Here is a 20,880-nt window from a genome sequence, read left to right as displayed (position 1 = left end):
CATCAACTTTAAGCACTATCTATCTAACTTCACTTGTTGCATTATAAATCCCACCCTGTGATGCTTCCAATTCAGAAAACTTGAAGGAACAGCTTTACTGGCATTGGCTATACATGCCACTGGAGAATAGTTAGAAAATAAAAAGGAAATTCAATCAATACCTTCCAACCAATCCGAATCAAGAATCCACCTGTGCTATGGTATAATCATAAGCCAAATACTCTATGGAGTAAATGACATTGTCTTAATAACCAGAAATCCAAAGCTGCAGCTCGATGAAAGGTTTCAGGAATATACTATAAATATAACTCAGCTCTGATAGACCAGGTACAATCGATAATACTCAGGACCCTGGGGAATCAATTGTTCTCATCCATGTGTGATGAATAAGTGTGATGGGAGATCAGTAAATCCAAGTCAGGTGCTCATTGCATGTATGAGATACACAGGCTCAGACAGGAAATGCTGAGCAGAGCAGCTTTTATTTGCACTACAATGAGGAAAGCACGGTGACCTGGAGGTTTTTTTTGAAACATGGCACCAAAATCAGGCATATTTCTTTTATGGAGTTCTGTGGGAAGATTATAATGGACTGGCACTCCTACTAGCATTTCGAATGGCATTTATTCATTTATTTATTTATTTTTCTGTACTTTTTCTGTATCTGCTCCTCATTTTCTAGCAATAATACTTTCCATTGTTACTGTTCAGGATTCTTCAGGATTTATTTATGTTAAATGATGCCACATAACCTTAGTGATCTGCATGACTGACTCGCACCTATGGTATCGGGTTGATTCCCGCCTCTACTGTGTGCATAGTGTTTGCATGTTTTCCCTGTGCTTCCAGGGTTTTCTTTGGGTGCTCTGGTTTTCCTTCCCCAGTCTAAACATGTGCGGCATCCCTAAATTGTCTGTAGTGTGTGAGTGTGTATATGAGTGTGCAATAGAAGGGGTTGTCATCCAGACCAGGGTGTCCCTCGTTTTGTGCCCTACGTCCAATAGGATAGACTTCAGATAGACTTCCCCTGACCCCTGTGTAGGATAAGTGGGACAAAAAATGGATGGATGGATGGATGGATGGATGGATGGGTGGGTGGGTGGATGGATGGTTGGGTGGATGGATGGTTGGGTGGATGGATGGTTGGGTGGATGATGCCACATGTCACTAAGTTTGTGCATAACTGCAACATTTATTTCATGCCAAAAACAGTTAATATAATTATAATACAATATAATTTCAACTATAAAAAAAAAATCATCTGAAGTTTAACACAAACTGTTGTCAACTTTTTTTTTTCAAAATTAACAACTGATTATGTTAGCAAAAAAAATAAAATAAATCACATAGAACATCAGCAAACATTTTCAATAACAATTCTGTTCCTCTAACATTAAATAACAATAAACGTGTGGCAAAAATAATTGATAGCCCTATAATGTAGTAAAAAAAAAAAAAAAAAAAAATAGGTACATGCTTACTGAATAGAGTTGTGGATCAGTGCTGCTTTGGATTGGATTCTTTTCTATAAAGTCATCAAAATCTTTACATGAACTTTTTTAAAGTTCCATATTTGAGGCAACTGATTGTTGGTTCTTGTACATTGTAGGTTCTAGATAGAACTATTCCTTTTCAGAGTGCAATATTAATTTTCCTTATCATTCTTTCATATACTCTATTAAGCTAAAAAATAACTCTGAATCTGAATGTGTTATTTGCTCTGCATATCCATTTTTGTTCTTGGTGATAAAAAGAATTTCAAAATATGAAATATGAAAAGAAATGTGTTTTTCAAGAGACCTCAATATTGAGTTGCCTTGCTAATAAAACCAGATCTGTGCCATTTCAGCACAGCATTGCGAAGGAGTGATCACAGCCCAATCACTCTTGACAAAAGCTTGATTTAAAGCTCCTCTATGTCAAGGCTCTGACATATGGGAAGACAAAAAGGCTGCCTGAAGGCAAATCCATCTCTTTCCCTGACACTTAAAAATGATTCTTCATACCATAGAAAGCTCTTTTAATATTTTCCCTGAAGGCAAAAAAAAAGTAACCACGCTTCCTCCAGAAACTCAACGTGAATGATATTTTAGCAATTCAGAAACGGATGTGTTTTGACATTAACTTTTGAGACATATGGAGAAGTATATGTAGAAGATGGACAAAAGAGCAGGAAAAAAATGGATTTGACATAATTGTGTTGTGAAAAACTGATTCCAGGCAAACTACAGAAGAATGACTGAGAAAAGAGAAAAGTTTCAGAGATCTTGCTAATAAGTTGCACAAGCAGAAAATCTTCATTGTGGTGTTTTATTTAATTTCCGTTCAATGAGTTAAAATAACTTTCATAAGTGGGAAAGCAGGGAATCGAGAGGAAAGCGTTCAGCAAGCGGACCACTGGCATTTAAATTCCTTTTATTGATGTGCCCATGCAATTAATTAAAATCCAAGGAGCTTCTACAGGGATCAGTAGATTAATTTTTAACAGAGACAGATGTCTGACTTAAATTGAAAATTGGCTGAATGCAAATATAACGATGGGTTTTCTATGCATAGCAATGAGCAAATCTGCAACAAGGGCAAAGTGGAATGGAGTTCCGAACATTTAGAAGCTGGCCTTAATGTAAGGAAGAAGAGGAAGAAATTATACCAGTCAGATTTGCTTAGGTAAATCACACTGCTTAGTTTAAATATCTCAGTTTAAACCCCTTTGCATACACACAGCTATCATTAAAGTATAAGTTCTGAAGGAAAAAAAGAAAAAAGAAAAAAAGGAAGCTCTCGTACAGTAACTCCAGCCTACGTGTTATTTCTATAGCTATATTAACAACTTGACAAAAAACAGCTTTACAGAAATCTGGATGTAGATGTAGAGTGTTAATAAGCAGGCAAGAAGCTAAAGCGGCACAGCAGTAAATCTACCAGAGATTAAATTTTTAATTCTGAGGATTTTTATGGGGATTTTTGGAGGATCTAGCTTACCTTCTTCTACAGCTATAGGTATTGTTCGCAGCATAAAAATGACCTTTCCTAAAAACATTATCCCAAACCACATGTCCCAGTAACCACAGCTTGTTTTGTCCAGCTTTATGTTAAACAGCACCATCTATATGTTTTAACCACAATTCGCTGTTGTTTGCTAAGATGTTGCTATAAAGCACAGCAGACTTATTACTTATTATTTAATTAATGGCTTTATTTGAATACGGAACTTAACATGAACAAAACTCATTAGGTAAAAGTTCACATCTAAATAAAATCTAAAACCCTCCTTAGTTTTAAGTTATTCAGGTTTGGATTGAACTATTTTTAAGTGGCCAATAAAACTTGTGGTAGTATGTGTTAGCTAAGTGTAAGCTCGAATCCCATGTCCACCAATCTGCCACTGCTAGGCAGTTGAGCAAGGCCCTTAACCCTCAGTTGCTCAGCTGTATAAAAGGGGATAAATTGTAAGATTGTAAGAATAATCATCCGAATGATAATTATAAGAACCCAATATTAAATATAATACCTTATAATAAGGGTTGACTGTGATTCCTAGTACAGACACAAAATAAAAGATTACATACTACACATTTTAAATAAAAGATCACATGTTAAATGATGTGTTAAATGAAATGAGTGCAACGTTTATAAAGTAGTGAGGCTATAAAAAAGTATATATAAAGTGTGAGGCTTCTGAAAGTTTCCAAAAAAAATTAATAAATTAAACACCCCAATATACGGGAGATATACTAGCATTTCTCATGACTACTTTGATTGCATAATTAATTTAATAGAGGTAAATTAACAGAAACTGAAATTCTAATACGTTAAGGTGACAATGAAAAGTGTTATATCCAATAATGAGGGGTATTTGTGTTCGAGTGTGTGCATGTGTGTAGGGGCGACATCAGTATTCATAAGTATTTTAACACTGTTATGTATCGACATCCCTAGTGTTGAGTTAACACCCAGAGTGAATTAAGACCAGCTAGACATTAATTAACGCTACAGGCGTTCATTCAACACTGGAGATTTATCCTGTGTAGCATTCTGTATAGGAAAACTAATTATCAGTTTTAAATGGTGTTGAGTTTTACACAAACAGCTAATGAACAATGCCATGCAGCTAAATTGTCTTAACCCGTAAATTGGGATGAGAACAAATGTGCTTAATTCTGTGCATGTGCCCTGAGTAATTATGCTATTCAGAAATTTTCATAAAAGCATTTGTTAGAAGAAATAGTTCCTGGGTGTGCCTTAATTTATGCTAATAACATGAATCAGTCTTACATTCTGCTAGAGTGCATTAATATGGAAAGCATATTAAAAGGAGTATTCAAGCATTCGTGCCCTGGCTGGGATAAAGCGTGAATAAGGTCTTTGTGCATTTCTCTGGTGCTACTAGGAACTGCTCAGCAAAGCTTTCTATAGCTTAGCAGAGAGCTAGGGAACTTTGCATTTCAGATACTTGGCTCATAATACATAAAGAACTCAGAGTAAATGTGCACGTTGGTTGTGGATGTGGTCTTCCACCATGAGCAAGACTGGTACTTTTGTAAAATCTGGAGCAAACGTACGTATACTTTATTTATGCTATGCAGTCATGATGTGACTATTAAGCACAAAGTTTAAGGTCAAGATGAACTCATCAGTGCTGGAAGTAATCAGTCGTAGAAGAAGCATCTCAATTATGAGAGCTGGACCTCTGAAACTCAAACTCTAATTCTGGTGAGCTGTGTAGTAACTCAAAGGCTATAAACAGTGAGTGATACCAGTCAGTGGTAATTAAGACTAGTCAAATATCAGTACATAACATGATATATATAGCATTTGGCAAACACCCTCATCTGGAGCGGCTTACATTTTTATACAACTGAGAAAATCAGGGTTAAGGGCCTTGCTAAGGGTGGCAGCTTAGTGGACCTGGGATTCAAACTCACAACCTTCTGAGCAGTAGTCCAACACCTTAACCACTAAATTACCTCTATCCATATTATTCAGGTGCAATTTGGTAATAATGGATATTTTATTATTATTACTAAACAGGATGGCACATTTTATAATGGGTGTATGGGCCTCCTAACTGGTGCAACAGAACAGTGATTTCCATAGCTAGGAGTGTAACCAAGAAGAATTGGCACTGCTTTCTGGGTGAGAGGAATGACATTACTCTCTACCCTGTAAATCTGGGCAATACTAGCCAATCAGCAGTGTCTCTGAACATGTGGAAGAGGGCAGTATGTGTTCTACTTAAGAGAATCCAACTGCCCTGTGATTCACAAGCATATGAGCTTTCTAGTTAGGTAAAATAAAATAATAGATTCTAATAAATCCTATCCTTTATCCTTAAATTAATAATTATAAAAAATACTCAAGAAAAAAGTAAACAATAATAATAATAATAATAATAATAATAATAATAAAGCCAACAATTATTTAAAAAATTACTGAAATAATTCTTAAAGGAAACAAATACTTAATACCTATTACTTAAAGGAAATAAATAAATTTGAAAATTAAAAATTAACTGTGTATATTACAGACTGTACATCTCAAAGCAGGATATAAAGTAAAAGTTTATAATCCCACAAAAGCAGCACACTGAAAGATGCAGCAATAAAAATAATAGTGTTATTATTAAGACAGCTTGATATTTTATATAAAAGAAGCAGTGGTGCTAATTTGAACAGTGAAAATGACACAATGATTTCAGTTTCTTTTTTGGACTAAAGCTCATATTCTGCCACTGATCCATAATCCAGTCATATCCATATTAGCATCACATACACATATATATTTATGCATACTGCAGTAGTCTTTGAGTACCTCACCAGCTGCTAGAAGTTCTATTCTATCATATTTGCCACCTTGTGTGTGTGTGTGTGTGTGTGTGCTATAAAAAAGCTAGCTTGTCGCTGGAAGGAAGTTTGTATCAGAATGAGATTATACTCTGCTCCATAGAATTTGGAGCCTTATTGAAATCAGCAGGAATCCTCAGTGAGCGGAAAGTAGTGGTTAATATGTTCAGCTTCAGCTTAGCCTTTTAAATGAAATAATAATGTGCACTATACAAGAGACCCCATCTGCTTGTATTAAGCAGAACATTTCTTTTGATTTTCCAGCATTTTCCCATCTCAGGGATAAATTCTCAGGGAAATTTCTTAGTTGGACTGATTCCAAGAGAGAAAGTGAGAGAAAGGAATCATAAAATCGAGGTCGCTCAAAGATCTTTCACTCCTTCCCATTAAACAAGAGAGGTTTGATGGATGCCCCCATGACGTTTATTTATTTATTTATTTATTTTATTTTTCATTCCTAGCATGTTTCCAAATTGACATGCACATACACCAGCTGCCAGTTTATTAATTACTAGATCTGTATATCTGATTTACTATCAGCGCCTGCAGAGAATTGTTTCTTTTCAAATGAGTGTGTTTGCTCATTTGCATGTTTGCATGTTTGTCTTATTGAATATGCAGTGTTGAGTTTGTAGGTTTCTACTCAAGGGTGCAAAATGCAGTGTGGCATACATGCAAATGCATTAATTCTGCACCTGTAGTGTGATTGCCCACAGACTGAACATCACTTCAAGAATGGTAGTAGCGTACACAAAGGGTAGGTATTAAATATGAGCAAGTTACAACATCTACAAAGGGTAGGTATTAAATATGAGCAAGTTACAACATCTACAAAGGGTAGGTATTAAATATGAGCAAGTTACAACATCTACAAAGAGTAGGTATTAAATATGAGCAAGTTACAACATCTACAAAGGGTAGGTATTAAATATGAGCAAGTTACAACATCTACAAAGGGTAGGTATTAAATATGAGCAAGTTACAACATCTACAAAGGGGAGATATTAAATATGAGCAAGTTACAACATCTACAAAGAGTAGGTATTAAATATGAGCAAGTTACAACATCTACAAAGAGTAGGTATTAAATATGAGCAAGTTACAACATCTACAAAGAGTAGGTATTAAATATGAGCAAGTTACAACATCTACAAAGGGGAGATATTAAATATGAGCAAGTTACAACATCTACAAAGAGTAGGTATTAAATATGAGCAAGTTACAACATCTACAAAGAGTAGGTATTAAATATGAGCAAGTTACAACATCTACAAAGGGTAGGTATTAAATATGAGCAAGTTACAATATCTACAAAGGGGAGGTATTAAATATGAGCAAGTTACAACATCTACAAAGGGTAGGTATTAAATATGAGCAAGTTACAACATCTACAAAGGGTAGGTATTAAATATGAGCAAGTTACAACATCTACAAAGGGGAGGTATTAAATATGAGCAAGTTACAACATCTACAAAGGGGAGATATTAAATATGAGCAAGTTACAACATCTACAAAGGGTAGGTATTAAATATGAGCAAGTTACATCTACTATTGCAACTGCTACTACTACTACAACTATTGCTTCAACTATTACTAATACTATTTCTGCAACTACTACTACAACTACATCAACACCTACTACTACATCTAGTACTAGTATTACAACATATACTACTACTAATGCAACTACAACATCCACCACTACTGCAACTATTACTTCAACTATTACTACTACATCTAGTACTACTACTACTACTACTGCTGCTACAACATCAACTACTGTAACTGCTACTACTGCTACAACTATTGCTTCATCTATTACTAATACTATTTCTGTAACAACTACTGCAACTACTACTACTACTACTACTACTACTATTAATGCAAATAAAACATCTACAACTCATGCAACTATTACTTCAATTGTTTCTGCTAATACTACTACTACATCTACTACTACTACTACTGCAATTACTACTACAACTACTGCTGCTACAACATCCACTACTGTAACTGCTACTGCTGATACAACTATTGCTTCAACTATTACTAATACTATTTCTGCAACAACTACTACTACTACTACTACTACTACATCTACTACTACTATAAATGCAACTACAACATCTACAACTAATGCAACTATTACTACTACTGCAATTATTAATACTACTACCAATGCAACTGCATCTACTACTTCATCTTCTACTACTACTACTACAACTACTGCTAGTACAACATCTACTACTATTACTATTGCAACTACATCCTCTACTACTACTACAACTACTGCTGATACAACAACTACTACTACTACATCATCTTCTTCTACTACTACTACTCATTTTGCCTTTGCTGAAGGTTATGTAAAATGACAGCATTATTATTGCAGTCAGGTTTTTTTTTTTTTTTCTTTAATATTGACCATATATTTTACTACTAAAGTACAGCTACAACAGATACTACTACTACTACTACTAATAATAATAATAGATTTTGTCTGGGAAAATAGTCAAGGTCTTGTAAAATGATGGCATTATAATTATTGTACAGTCTGTTTTATTTTAAATATTCACCATATATTCATATCTGGTACTAGAGATTCACAGAAATCTTAAATAAATGTCTAGAAAATTGCCATACAACTTTAGCTTTTTTATTGCTTGTTTGTTTTGGGTTTTTTGCACCTTTTAAATCCCTTTCCTATTAGCCTTAGCTTATGCACACAGTCGACATATTGATTTGACATGTAGCTGGAATGAATGTCAGAGCGGCTGTGTTTTTGTTTTGTGAAATTTTTGAAAATTCATCAACAGAGGATTCAACAGAGCTGTGGCATGTGTATACATAGCAGGTATGTATAGGGTATGTATTGCCAGTTCCTCAGATATACTGACTTCATAGCCATTAATCTTGGGATGAGTCTTTGTTATAAAGAAATGATCAGGGATTTTTAACACAGGTTCCAGAGTGAAATGCACTTTGTCGACTCTTAAATTAAAATGAATAGCCATGATTGATGTCAACTGACACTTTCTTGGTGTTTCCTGATTCAGTATCCCGGCACACCGTTGAGGTTAAAAATCCATTTATTACCAATGGTGCAGAAAATACTCCTCATCTGTCTCATGCTCATTAGAGAATAACACCTTCGTTATATTGAAACAGGTGACAAATGGGCAAGGCGCTCCAAGAAATATTGAAATTGAAAGATAATTCCTCATGCTGATGCATAATTGTACCTGCAATTTCCCATTTATTTATTTGATATATGGCCACTTATTTCCAAAATAAGTGCAGCCTCTCGTCTCCCATGCACAGGCCACCCTTGATGTTGCATCATGGTCTGTAACCAGGACACAGTCGCCATTTCTTTTACCTTCACATTCACATCTGTCTTTGCTCATCGCTTTAATTAAGGTTGCTGGTGCTTAGAATAATTTCCATCAATCACTTCAGGACGCCAAAATAGTAAAAGCAGCCACAAAAGGCTTCTGTCTATTCATCTCAATCAGCACACTGCAAAAGTACTTCAGTCTGGATCAGTCAGAAAGACTGTTTCCTGCTTCCTATTACTGTAATGAATTCTCTATGGAATGTGAGAAGAATTCCAGTACATCTGTCTAACAGCCTTGTGCAATGAAGTTTAGACCATATTTTGCAATTAAGCCAACCTTAAAACAACCAACACAATACATTTATTCACACCGAGGCAGTGTTTACTATGAAAAACTGCCTGCCATTCCACAGTAACTGGATCTCCTACCAATCATGCTACTATGGCAGGAACAGATCGGTGAGAAAAACATGTTACAACTGGACTGATACACACACCAGCTGCAGCATGTATTTAAAGCTAAGGAGGGATATACTGAATTAATGAGAAATATAAATAAATAGGTATATTTAAATATTCACTTAGTAGTGCATCATTTTTGCAGTCTTTGAGACAAATCTAAAAAAAAAAGGTTAGGGTTAGACATAAGGTTAAGGGTTAGGGTTAAGGCAAGGATTAGGTTTTAAGGTTAGAGTTAGAGTTAAGGGTTATGGCTAGGATTAGGGTTAGGTTTAAGGGTTATAGTTAAGGTTAGAGTTAAGGGCTAGGATTGTGCAAAAAAATCAAACACTTTTGTTTGCAACCATACTAAAAATTCTGTGAAATCCTATATAGACTGATTAATCATTAAATCTCTGGGACTCTTTTGTGGCTGGTGGCATAATGCTTTTTGATCAGTATCTCTCAACAAGATGATTAAAACATATGCAAGCGATGCCCATGTCATTCTCCAAATCTGATCTCTGTGGTCTGTAATAAAGATGGCAGTCCATGTGTGTAAATCCTAACACTATAGCACCTCCAATGCATGCATGAGGGTCCAACATCATGCTTATTCTCATTAAATTCATTTTTTAGAACTTTGTGATAGAATAAAAATGTTCATAGAACACCATGGAATTCAAAACATTGTTGCATACACATTTTGTCATTTCCTTGGCATTCTATATAAACAAATACACGTGTCTAAACCCTGCTACTGTTTCTTACATTCATCTAGCAGGCACCTGACTAAAATTGACGGAGGAAAAAAAAAAGCCTCCTATTCTTTTCTTGCCCTCCAAAAGAGGCAGCTGCATCCTCCAAACAATAGAGATGGCCTAGCTTAACTGTAGCTCAATTCTAAATATAGCCACTGAAGACTGGGGTCAAGTCCCCAGGTCTGTGAGCATCTAGGCCGCAGGGTTACCTTGATGGCAGTCGAGGCGATCTGGAGGTGGTGCAGTTTGCGTAGTGTGCTCTCTCTGTCTATAAAGTAGGAGGCAGCCAGCTGGTGGAGTGCCTCCAGAGTCACAGCTGTGCTGTTGGTGTCGGTCGGGTCGGCAGTGCGGCTCAGTCTCCTCTTGTCTACAAAAATAGTTAAAGCCTCTTCACCTGCAACAGGACAGAGATCAGTGAGGAGGGCAAAGGAAAGGAGGAAAAGGGCAGGACAGTAGAGTGATTTATTATATTAAAGAATAAAAACATCATTTGCTCCATTTCCTTGGCAGATATAGGGTTCTCTCTCTCTCTCTCTCTCTCTCTCTCTTTCTGATATAATACTGGCCCATAATTCTAGTTCTGCTCGACAGATTATTCTCAATTCATTTTTTATGGATGTGCCCATGCTGACATGGGTGGAGTGGCACAACACGGGGTGTGACATTCAAAATCCACCAGCAGTGGGGTTTTCATTTACACTTAACTCCAAAATCGCACCTCACTGCACAAAAACAATATTTTCCTGACCCTTTCTTTTTACGACGTGGAGAATGCCTTTCCACGCTTCGATTTAAAAATACAGCCTTTATATTTCTCTATAGGTTTAAAAGAACATGCACAGGCTTTAAACAACACACTGGGGTCACCAAATTACCCATAATTAATATTGATAAGCATCATATTCACAGAGAGCATGACCTTATCTTGTCTTCTGGGCATTTTTTTTATTCATTTATATAATCAATTATTTTCAGTGTACAGAGCAATGAGGTGGTAATTTATGTGTCAAAGAAAGGTTTCTTTTTTTCTGCCATCTACAGAAATGGTAATGCTATGCTAATTAGAGAAATATGGTAATTTCCAGTAAGAAATTACAAATAAATAAATAAATAAATCAAAAATCCAAAAGCTTTGAAGAAACCCACTAATGCATTTTAAATCAGATTGAGTTAAGCCTGATTCAACCCAAATATAAAGTGATGGGAGGGTAGGGGGTATATTTTATTTTATTTTATTTATTTATTTATTTTACATTTTGTGCATGCCATTTGAAGTAAATTCTTTTCTCAAAGTGTTCTTCAAGTAGCTTATGTAAAATAGATTTTCACAAAAGCTAACCAGTGTGTTCTTGTACTTGTAAATCAAGGTCAGTTTCCCAATTTTCACTTCACTGTTCCCATGTGCTCATGTTTTGTTGTCTGTTTTTTTATTGTGTAAACCTGTCCCATTTATAATCACTGATTATAACCCCTCTCTCTCTCTCTCTCTCTCTCTCTCTCTCTCTCTCTCTCTCTGTCTCTCACTATATATGCTACTTTCAATTGTTACTAAATATCCAGCCTCTTTCCTTACTCCTGATCTTACCTTCCTACCTCAAACTGAGAGCTTTGCATTGGTCCACTAATGTAGAGTTAATGTACAGTTTTTCCATCTGCCCTGAATGTATCATTTGTAATATAACGTTTGCACTGGTTCACTTTTATACACTATTATACAGTTAATATTTCTTCTTGGCAATAAAGCTGATTCTGCTTTCTGAACCTGCCTGATACTTCCTGATGCCCCAGTTCTGCTTGGATCTTTCGTCCACTGGAAAATCACTTGCTGCTGCTGAGGATAACCCAACATGGACAGCCTGACAATCATCATGAATTTAGTGTGGATGGTACCATACAGATACCCTAAAGATGGCTGTGGATAATTCCTTCCTTGCATAACCTAAAGTCTGCTATTTCTGAAACAGTTTACACTCAAATCTCCATCTTATTTTCTTGTTTCAACATTCCTTTTGGGTTTTTGACCTTTGGCTGTGTTAATGATTATGGATAATCCATGTTTGATGTTCCTTGCCTTTGTTCTGACCTTTGGTATAGACTCTGCTATTGATTTTTGGATTCCCCAAATAATGCTCATAGCTACAGTAATTTATACACTTGTCTCTATACAAATTTGTAACAATTTGCTCAACTGAATTTGGACAATATTACTAACAAGACAATCTTAGAGGGCAGAGAGAGAAAAAAAAAAGCATTTTCTATGAAATCCTAGATTTTTTAGGTGGATGAGACCTAATTTTTTTTCCCAGAAAAAAAGGGCAACACATATAATAAAAATAAATAAATGAATGAATAAACAAACCTACAACGTAAAGTTTTTTTCATTTCCTTTTTCACATTTCCAGCCACTTGGTTTCTTATTGACTTTTGAAGTTTGTGAAATCACAGGTCAGAGGTAAGAGGCTTTCTCTTAGAAAGCTACCACAGGTTCCCATCATGTCCTGCATCCTTTCCCCTTCAGTGAATTGCCACTGTAACCAATTTTGTTAATGTATAGTTAGACTGCTGATTCAGCTGACAACACACAACAGTGTAATTTTTAGCCTTCTCCTGTACCGCTGTAGCAATAGGTAAAAAAAAAAAATTATCTCTGGCCAAACAGCTGTAATTGGTGTGAATCGGGTGCATCCAACAGAACAATTTTACACTAGGAATGGCACAACGCATGATTATGCTTTATCAGTTTCATCTGTAAAATATATTACTTGTTATATAAGGATACTATTTTAGCTCTATTTCCATACCTCCCAGTGTAGCCGAGAGCAGGAAGTGTGTTCCGTATTTCTTGATGATGTTTTCGGTGATGGCACTGAGGGTGGGACGGCGGCCCAGCTGCCTGATGGTCTGCATGAACTCTGGGTCGAGGGGCAAAGCAATGCCATTGTCTTCTCTTTCCAGCGCCAAGCTGTTCACCTTCCAGCGTCCGAACTCTCTGAAATGTCACACACACACACACACATTCACACACAGAGTTAGAAAACAAGCTTCAATCTCACCATAGAGAGCGTAATGGAAAAGCAGTGAAAGACATTTAAACCACACTGATTGACTTTTGTGTAGTTTCAGATGTTTTGAAGAGGCTAAATTGATATCTCGATCTCTCTGCACCAAAAAAAAAAAAAAAAGAATCACAAAATGAGTTGCAAAATAAATCGTCACATAGCATGTGAGTGAGGGTGAGACTCATTCAGATAAGACCTGCTGGGGAGAAAATGTGATGACTGCATGACCCCAGTAGCTGCTATTTGAATCTCTCTTGTGTATTTTTTTTTCCCCAACAAAAGAGCCATTATGTTCGAACTCTATTTCTAGGCATTGCTCCAACTTCCAACGGCTTCAACCCCCATTGTCCCGCCCCCTACGGTTTTACATAATGGTGCAATCTGGGGTTATTTTGTCTGACTTTTTTGTTACTGCTGATAAACATTAGCTAGACTTTGCGGCATGGGGAGAGAAAATCAAAGCTATTTATAAAATGACGGAGGCTGATGTTATCGTAAATAAGACAGGTGCAGAAATGATAAGATGGGTGGAGTTGTAGGGCGGAGAAAGAACAGGAAAAGGAAAAAAGGAAGCATTGTCACTCAGCCGAAGGAATCTGGGGAGCATCTGCATAATGAAAAGTGATAATTATTTGTGGGGTAAATGCAAAGAGACAGCGATGGAAGAGAGAAAGAGTGAGAGAGAAGGAAGAGAAAGAGAGAGAGTGGAGGGAGAGAGATGATCGACGTTGTGTCAGAGCATAAGAGCTGATGGACAGTTTGTGGATGGAGCCGGAGGCTAATCCAGCACTGTGCTGGTGCTGCAGGTGCACAGCAGGAAAAGGATTACTGAAGAACTACCTGCTATGCTTTCCCACTAAGAGCTGTGACTGCATGGATTCAACAGAAAAGAACACACTCCGGTGAAAACAAGGAGGCCACAGTAAAGCTGTCACTCACCGGAAGCCTCCGAGACCGCCTCCATTACATTGCGAGAACGTTAAGGAGCTCTGAAAAATGAGCTGCTCGGAAAATTGTGACATGCTTTTGCACTCGTTTCCAGACTGCTACCTGAATGACGTTTATTCTACAAAACAAATTTTTAGCTCTGAAAGTCACCACATATATTTTCTTTCATTTAAGAATATAAAGAATGCGGCCAAAGCAATCCAGCCAAAAGATTCCGGCCAAATACAATATATTCAGACGTGACGTAACTCTACGGCTAATAATCCTAATCTTAAACTTTTGCCTATTTTTAGGAGGAAGAAAGATTTGATATTGTGTTTGAAATTGATATTGTGTTTATTGCGATATGTAAATTTTGCTGACAGAATTATAGTTGTTTCTGCAAGGGGAGAAGTTTAATATAAATGAAGATTATTCAAAATCCACTAAGACTAATAGAATCTGATAGAATCATCAATCAAACTTATCAGCAGATGATATTGTACTTTTTGATATAGTGCCCCCTTTGTTTTTTTCCCCTCAAGAAAGAAAGAAAGAGAGAGAGAGAGAGTGAGAGAGAGAGAAAGAAAGAAAGAAAGAAAGACAGAAAGAAAGAAAGAAAAATATTACAATGTTTCACAAAATGGTTCAATACAAAATGGTTCTGTACTGCTTTTCTTTCTTTCTTTCTTTCTTTCTTTCTTTCTTTCTTTCTTTCTTTCTTTCTTTCTTTCTTTCTTTCTTTCTTTCTCAACAACTTCTGATCAGTTGACCAATGCCTTAAACACTAAGCTATCACATGCCCACCAGATTTAACGACAAAGTAGAAAGAGTGAGCATTTCACTTCATGTTTGGCTCGTCACACCAACACTGGATATATTTTCCAAGACCTCCACATATGTGCTTCAAGTTAACACATTTCAGTCAATTAATACAATTCGTTGTGGACACAATTTGGTACTGTAACTACAGTATAACACACTAGCTTTTCCCACTTGTTGAACTACAAACATTGAATAAAGATCTATTCTATGGGATTATCTTGTCAAAAGTTTTGCTAAATTGCAGCAGCTTTTTATTTAGGCAGACAAATTGCAGCTTACTTGCCTGGTGGGCTAGCTAATACAGAGGTGCTATTAATGATAATGAGGTAATGAATCAGAGGGGGAGATAACAAACCACAAAAAACCTTAGCATATGTTGGTGAATTAGACAACTTGTTGCTAATAACAGACACATATGACCCTGTTCTTGTTTTTTTATTTGTTACACACACTAAGGTTCATAAATGTACAGGTCAAACCTAACCTTTATAGCTAGCTTCATAAAGTCATAGCTATTTAGTCTTTAGTGAACTGACTTTCCCACTCGTTTTTTTTTTTGTGTGTGTGTGTGTGTGGGGGGGTGTTCTTCTTGTAGCAGGACAAACATTTATGGCTAAACTGTAATGAATGTAATAATGAATGTTATTATTATTATTATTATTATTATTATTATTATTATTATTATTATTATTATTATTATTTGATGTTTGATATTTGTGCTTCTGTTTTCAGCTCTACACACTGAAGCAAAATATTAAATCAGATTTATTAGAAATTAAAATATCTAGTAACTAAATTACTAGAAGAAAGAAAATGTTTGATGAATTGTACATTATAATACATGTGTCACAGGAAGATTCTAGACACAGACAGCAGACAGTATTATGTATATATATATATATATATACATATATATATATATATATATATATATATATATATATACATAATACTGTCTGCTGTGAACAGTGAACAGTTGTCAGGAAATGAGAGAGGAGACTGTGTTGAGTTTCAATAAGCACCGATTCTTGATGTAAATAAATAAATATTAATCTGCGTAGGCCAAACTCACCCGGGCTACATGGCATGGATAAACATAACAATAAACACATACAGAAAAATACCCAGAAGAAAAAATTAAGCTCAACTCAAAAATCAGTAAAATGTAAATAGATTTTTCTTTCTTTTTTCTTTCTCTATCTATCTATCTATCTATCTATCTATCTATCTATCTATCTATCTATCTATCTATCTATCTATCTATCTATCTATCTATCTATCTATCTTTATTTCTTCCTTTTCCTACCATTTTTACTTTTCCTCTTTCTTTCTTTCTTTCTTTCTTTCTTTCTTTCTTTCTTTCTTTCTATCTATCTATCTATCTATCTATCTATCTATCTTTATTTCTTCCTTTTCCTACCATTTTTACTTTTCCTCTTTCTTTCTTTCTTTCTTTCTTTCTTTCTTTCTTTCTTTCTATCTATCTATCTATCTATCTATCTTTATTTCTTCCTTTTCCTACCATTTTTACTTTTCTTCTTTCTTTCTTTCTTTCTTTCTTTCTTTCTTTCTTTCTTTCTTTCTTTCTTTCTATCTATCTATCTATCTATCTATCTATCTATCTATCTTTATTTCTTCCTTTTCCTACCATTTTTACTTTTCCTCTTTCTTTCTTTCTTTCTTTCTTTCTTTCTTTCTTTCTTTCTTTCTTTCTTTCTTTCTTTCTTTCTTTCTATCTATCTATCTATCTATCTATCTTTATTTCTTCCTTTTCCTACCATTTTTACTTTTCTTCTTTCTTTCTTTCTTTCTTTCTTTCTTTCTTTCTTTCTTTCTTTCTTTCTTTCTTTCTTTCTATCTATCTATCTATCTATCTATCTATACAAACACTTGCAGATCAGTAAAAATATAAATATACAAGACATTCTGTCATTAAGTACAGAATAAAAGACTGCTGTTATAGGAAAATAATCAATAATGGAGCGGTGTAATGCATGTATTAAAGTAAATGAGTCAATGAGTCTTTAGAAAATCCCAAGGGATCTGTAAGATGGACGCATCTGAACTGAGGAGGTTGATGGTCTGGGGGACAAAGCTCCTCCTGAGACTTCCTCCTGACTTCAGAGATCTCTCTACTGAAAATTTTTTCAAGGGAGAAAAAATAAAAAAACAGCTATAACATAAAGCTCATACACTGACTGAAATTATTAATTAATTAATTAATTAATTCATTCATTCATTCATTCATTCATTCATTCATTCATAGATTCATTTATTTTTATTTTTAGTGTTTTCTCTCCATCATACAGATCTCTGTGAATGAGCTCTTACTTTAGAAACGATCATTTATTAAAACGAGTGCATTAAAATAAACCTGTGCTTTGCCTTGAAGCTAGAAATTGAACACAAATTCCATTGGAAAATGCATCTGAATTCTGATACCTGAATCCTGATTTTTTTTCCTACTGTGTAGAATTTCTGCTTTTTTTTATATTTATTATATATTCAGCTCACACACCTAGAACAAAAAGTCAAAGGTGTATTCATTGTAATCATGACATTCAGTGCAATGGCTTTAAATTGAGGCCAATTCTCATAATATGCACACTAATCCAATGTCAAAGACCATATCTAACCATTCAATTTTGCAATCATTGTCATTACCACCAGATGTTATCCAGAATTATGAAAATGCTACAAGAAAACAGCTAATGCATTAATAAACAGATCCGTGTCTAAGTTCCATCTCGTGTAGGTGATGATAAGAATGTCAGAAGACAAGGTCAATGCGAGGCTATTATTCAGAGCCATGATACATTTCTCCCTTTTCACCTTGCAGTCTGATAACTCATCACATTGGCCGAATAATAATTTTGCATTCGGAATAAATTTGCAGCTAACAATGAGGATGTCATCTGTAAACAAGAAGAATAAATATTCAAACATTTAACTGTCACCATTATAATAATAGGATACTACCGGAAAATGACAAATACCATGGTAATAAAAAGCATTATTAAAGTGCTCAAACTTTCATTATTGACAGAAGAGGACAAAATAAATTCATTAGCTAGCCCCCTGGGATGTGTTGCTCAGTCTGTTCCCAATGTATTTCGCTTGCCAGGGAATCCAGTTAACTAGAAAAAAATAGGTATAGTAACGTATCTCACAAATATGACAAGCTAATTATGAATATTAATACAGACTGTGGGAAACAAGTGAGTACTTTAACTCCCTTTATGTAGCTAGAGCATTTTTCATCTATAAACTGTGCAGTTCTTTCTTCGCATAGTAGATGTTATTTAAGTCTGACTAGCGATTTCTTTTTCAGTCAGTAAAACCACAGTAAAAGTGTTGAGTAAATGTTACGTAACCTTTTTTTTTTCTTCTACTGCATTGTACTAGTTTGCTCTCTTTATAGTCTTGATTCTTGAAAGATTCTTATCAAGTGTCTGTTCAAGCTAAGCGATCCTGACCACTTCTGCTCTCCGAACCTGCCTGATCCATCCTGATGCCCTACTTCTGGCTGGAAGTCTCATCACTTGGAGTCTGCTTGCTCTTGCTGCTCAGAATGGCAGCACGTGGACAGCCTGGGGATAGGTGAGATTGCTGTGGATAGTACCACTTACAGTAGAAACCATGAAGATGGCTTTGGACTGCAATTGCAATGAACAGTTTTGAATGGTTTTTTACAGAAATAATTTACATGTAAAAACTAGATTGAATAACCTGGTTATATAACTTACATTTCTGGCATTTATCAGACTCCCTTATCTAGAGTGACTTACATTTTTAGATCATTTTATATAACTAAGCATTTTACAGTTAAGGGTCTTGCTAAAGGTCCCAATGATGGCAACTTGGTGGACCTGGGATTTAAACTCACAACCAACAGTCCAACACCTTAACCACTAGGCTACCACATCCCTAAATATAATTGCAAATATTGACCAAATAGTGCACAGCTGTAGAAGAGAAATGATTTATAATCACACTTTCTGGTGTCACCCAGATGATGAAGGGTTCCCTTCTGAGTCTGATTCCTCTCAAGGTTATAATCTCAGAGAGTTTTTCCTCACCATCTTCACCTCGGACTTGCTCATTACATACAGACTGATTAATTTTGATTCATATCCTGAATTTATATATTTCCATCAATCTGATTTGTTTTAATATCCATTGTTAAAAGCTCTATACAAATAAAATTGAATTAAATTAAAGCTAATTGATATGCCCAGTACTAAATCCTACTTAGCCAGACCATGCCCTTATGTAAAAGTGTGAGTGTATTAACATGTACGGGTATGTAGAAGACATGAAAATGAGATGAGCTTCTCTAACATCTGATGTGAGCCCTGATGGGAATGTCCATAAACTCAGCATGCTGTTTATTAAGTGCATACCAATAACCATTATGCAAGGGATCAGAGAATGGTTCATATTTAATAGATTAGAAAAATAGATTAGCAGGTCAGATAGAGAACTAGGAAACCAGTACAAGAGAGTAGAAAAGAATGATAAGGTTTTGCAACATGACAAATGCTGTATAAACAGACAAACTAATCAAGAGTTGAGATCAGAGGAATACAATTGGGAAACAAAGCAATGATAGAACGGGGGCAGAGACAGGACCAGAAAGCAAAACAAAGAACACGTCACGATAAGAGCACTGGCTGTGAAACGCATCATATGCTGAGAGGATTCGTGACAGCTTCAAATTCAGTAGAAATGAAAATATGAGCCTTTTCTTCTTAGCCTTAGGCTATTATTTGTTTTTTTTATTTTAACAAGAATAGCGTCAGCAAATGTTCATTTCAATGTTTACTAAATCAAATTTTACCAAACACCATTTCTGTGTCTCCTAAGGAATTTATATAATTTCAAGATTAATAGTATTAATGACTTTCCAGTAATATTGTGTTTTTAGCTTTTTATTTGTTATATTCTGTGGGCTACTTGTGCTCAGGGTTTTAATGTATTTGCATTTGAAAACAGCAGGATGTTATGTATCTGGTGGCTCTGTCTACATTAAGCAGCACAAGTAGTATTTTTATTTTTCCCCAATAAAGACACATTGTTGTCAACATTAGCTCAGGTGTTTGTTTCCTATATGGTGGAACCTTGGCGTATGAATTGAATTTGTTCTGGAGGCGAGTTCTTAATGTAAAAATTTGTGTTGTGAAAGAAATTTCCCCATAAGAAATAATGTAAATGCAGATAATCCGTTCCAGCCGCCCAAAAATATTACCAATATTCCCAATGCGAAGCGTATGTAAACTGTATGGCTGCTTACAAAGAACTGACCCAGGCTAAGCATTCCATGTCAAGGGTCCTCACAGGTTGTTGTGCCACCAGGCTTGGGCTAAAAATAGAACAGACCACCCATGCCACCAATCTGTCAACAAAACAACGTGCGAAAAATCACCTAGCTTTTGAACGCATGTGGAAGACAACGTTGGTATCGTGGGTTGTATCTTTCAAAACAGCTTTTGCTGACTGAAAAAAAAAAAATCATAAAAAACGTAAACTTGCATCGGTTGGCTTCGCTTTGGTTTCCACTGACGCAAACAAGTTTTGAACGGTGCTGGATATACGCGCAACTTGCCCGGCGTTCATTCGGTTCGTTCATATGCCAAAAATGCTTCGTATGCCAATGCAAATTTGTAAAATTTCAATTCTTAAGGCAAAAA

The 20,880-nt window shown here is 35.5% G+C and overlaps 1 protein-coding gene across 2 annotated transcripts in view; it reads right to left on the bottom strand.

Moving 5' to 3' along the window:
• Nucleotides 1-20,880, bottom strand: part of brinp3a.1 (bone morphogenetic protein/retinoic acid inducible neural-specific 3a, tandem duplicate 1) — a 57,692-nt gene that overhangs the window by 18,394 nt on the left and 18,418 nt on the right. For both annotated transcript variants that reach the window (XM_058402173.1, XM_058402174.1), the window contains 2 exons: nucleotides 13,181-13,368; nucleotides 10,589-10,773 (listed from right to left, as the gene is read on the bottom strand). In XM_058402173.1, coding sequence (XP_058258156.1) covers nucleotides 10,589-10,773; nucleotides 13,181-13,368 — 373 coding nt within the window. The remainder of the gene's footprint in view (nucleotides 1-10,588; nucleotides 10,774-13,180; nucleotides 13,369-20,880) is intronic.

The sequence above is a fragment of the Hemibagrus wyckioides genome, linkage group LG11 (assembly GCF_019097595.1).
Source record: "Hemibagrus wyckioides isolate EC202008001 linkage group LG11, SWU_Hwy_1.0, whole genome shotgun sequence".
NCBI lineage: Eukaryota > Metazoa > Chordata > Actinopteri > Siluriformes > Bagridae > Hemibagrus > Hemibagrus wyckioides.
The sequence above is the reverse complement of the archived record's forward strand: the minus strand, read 5'-3'. Positions and strand labels throughout refer to the sequence as shown.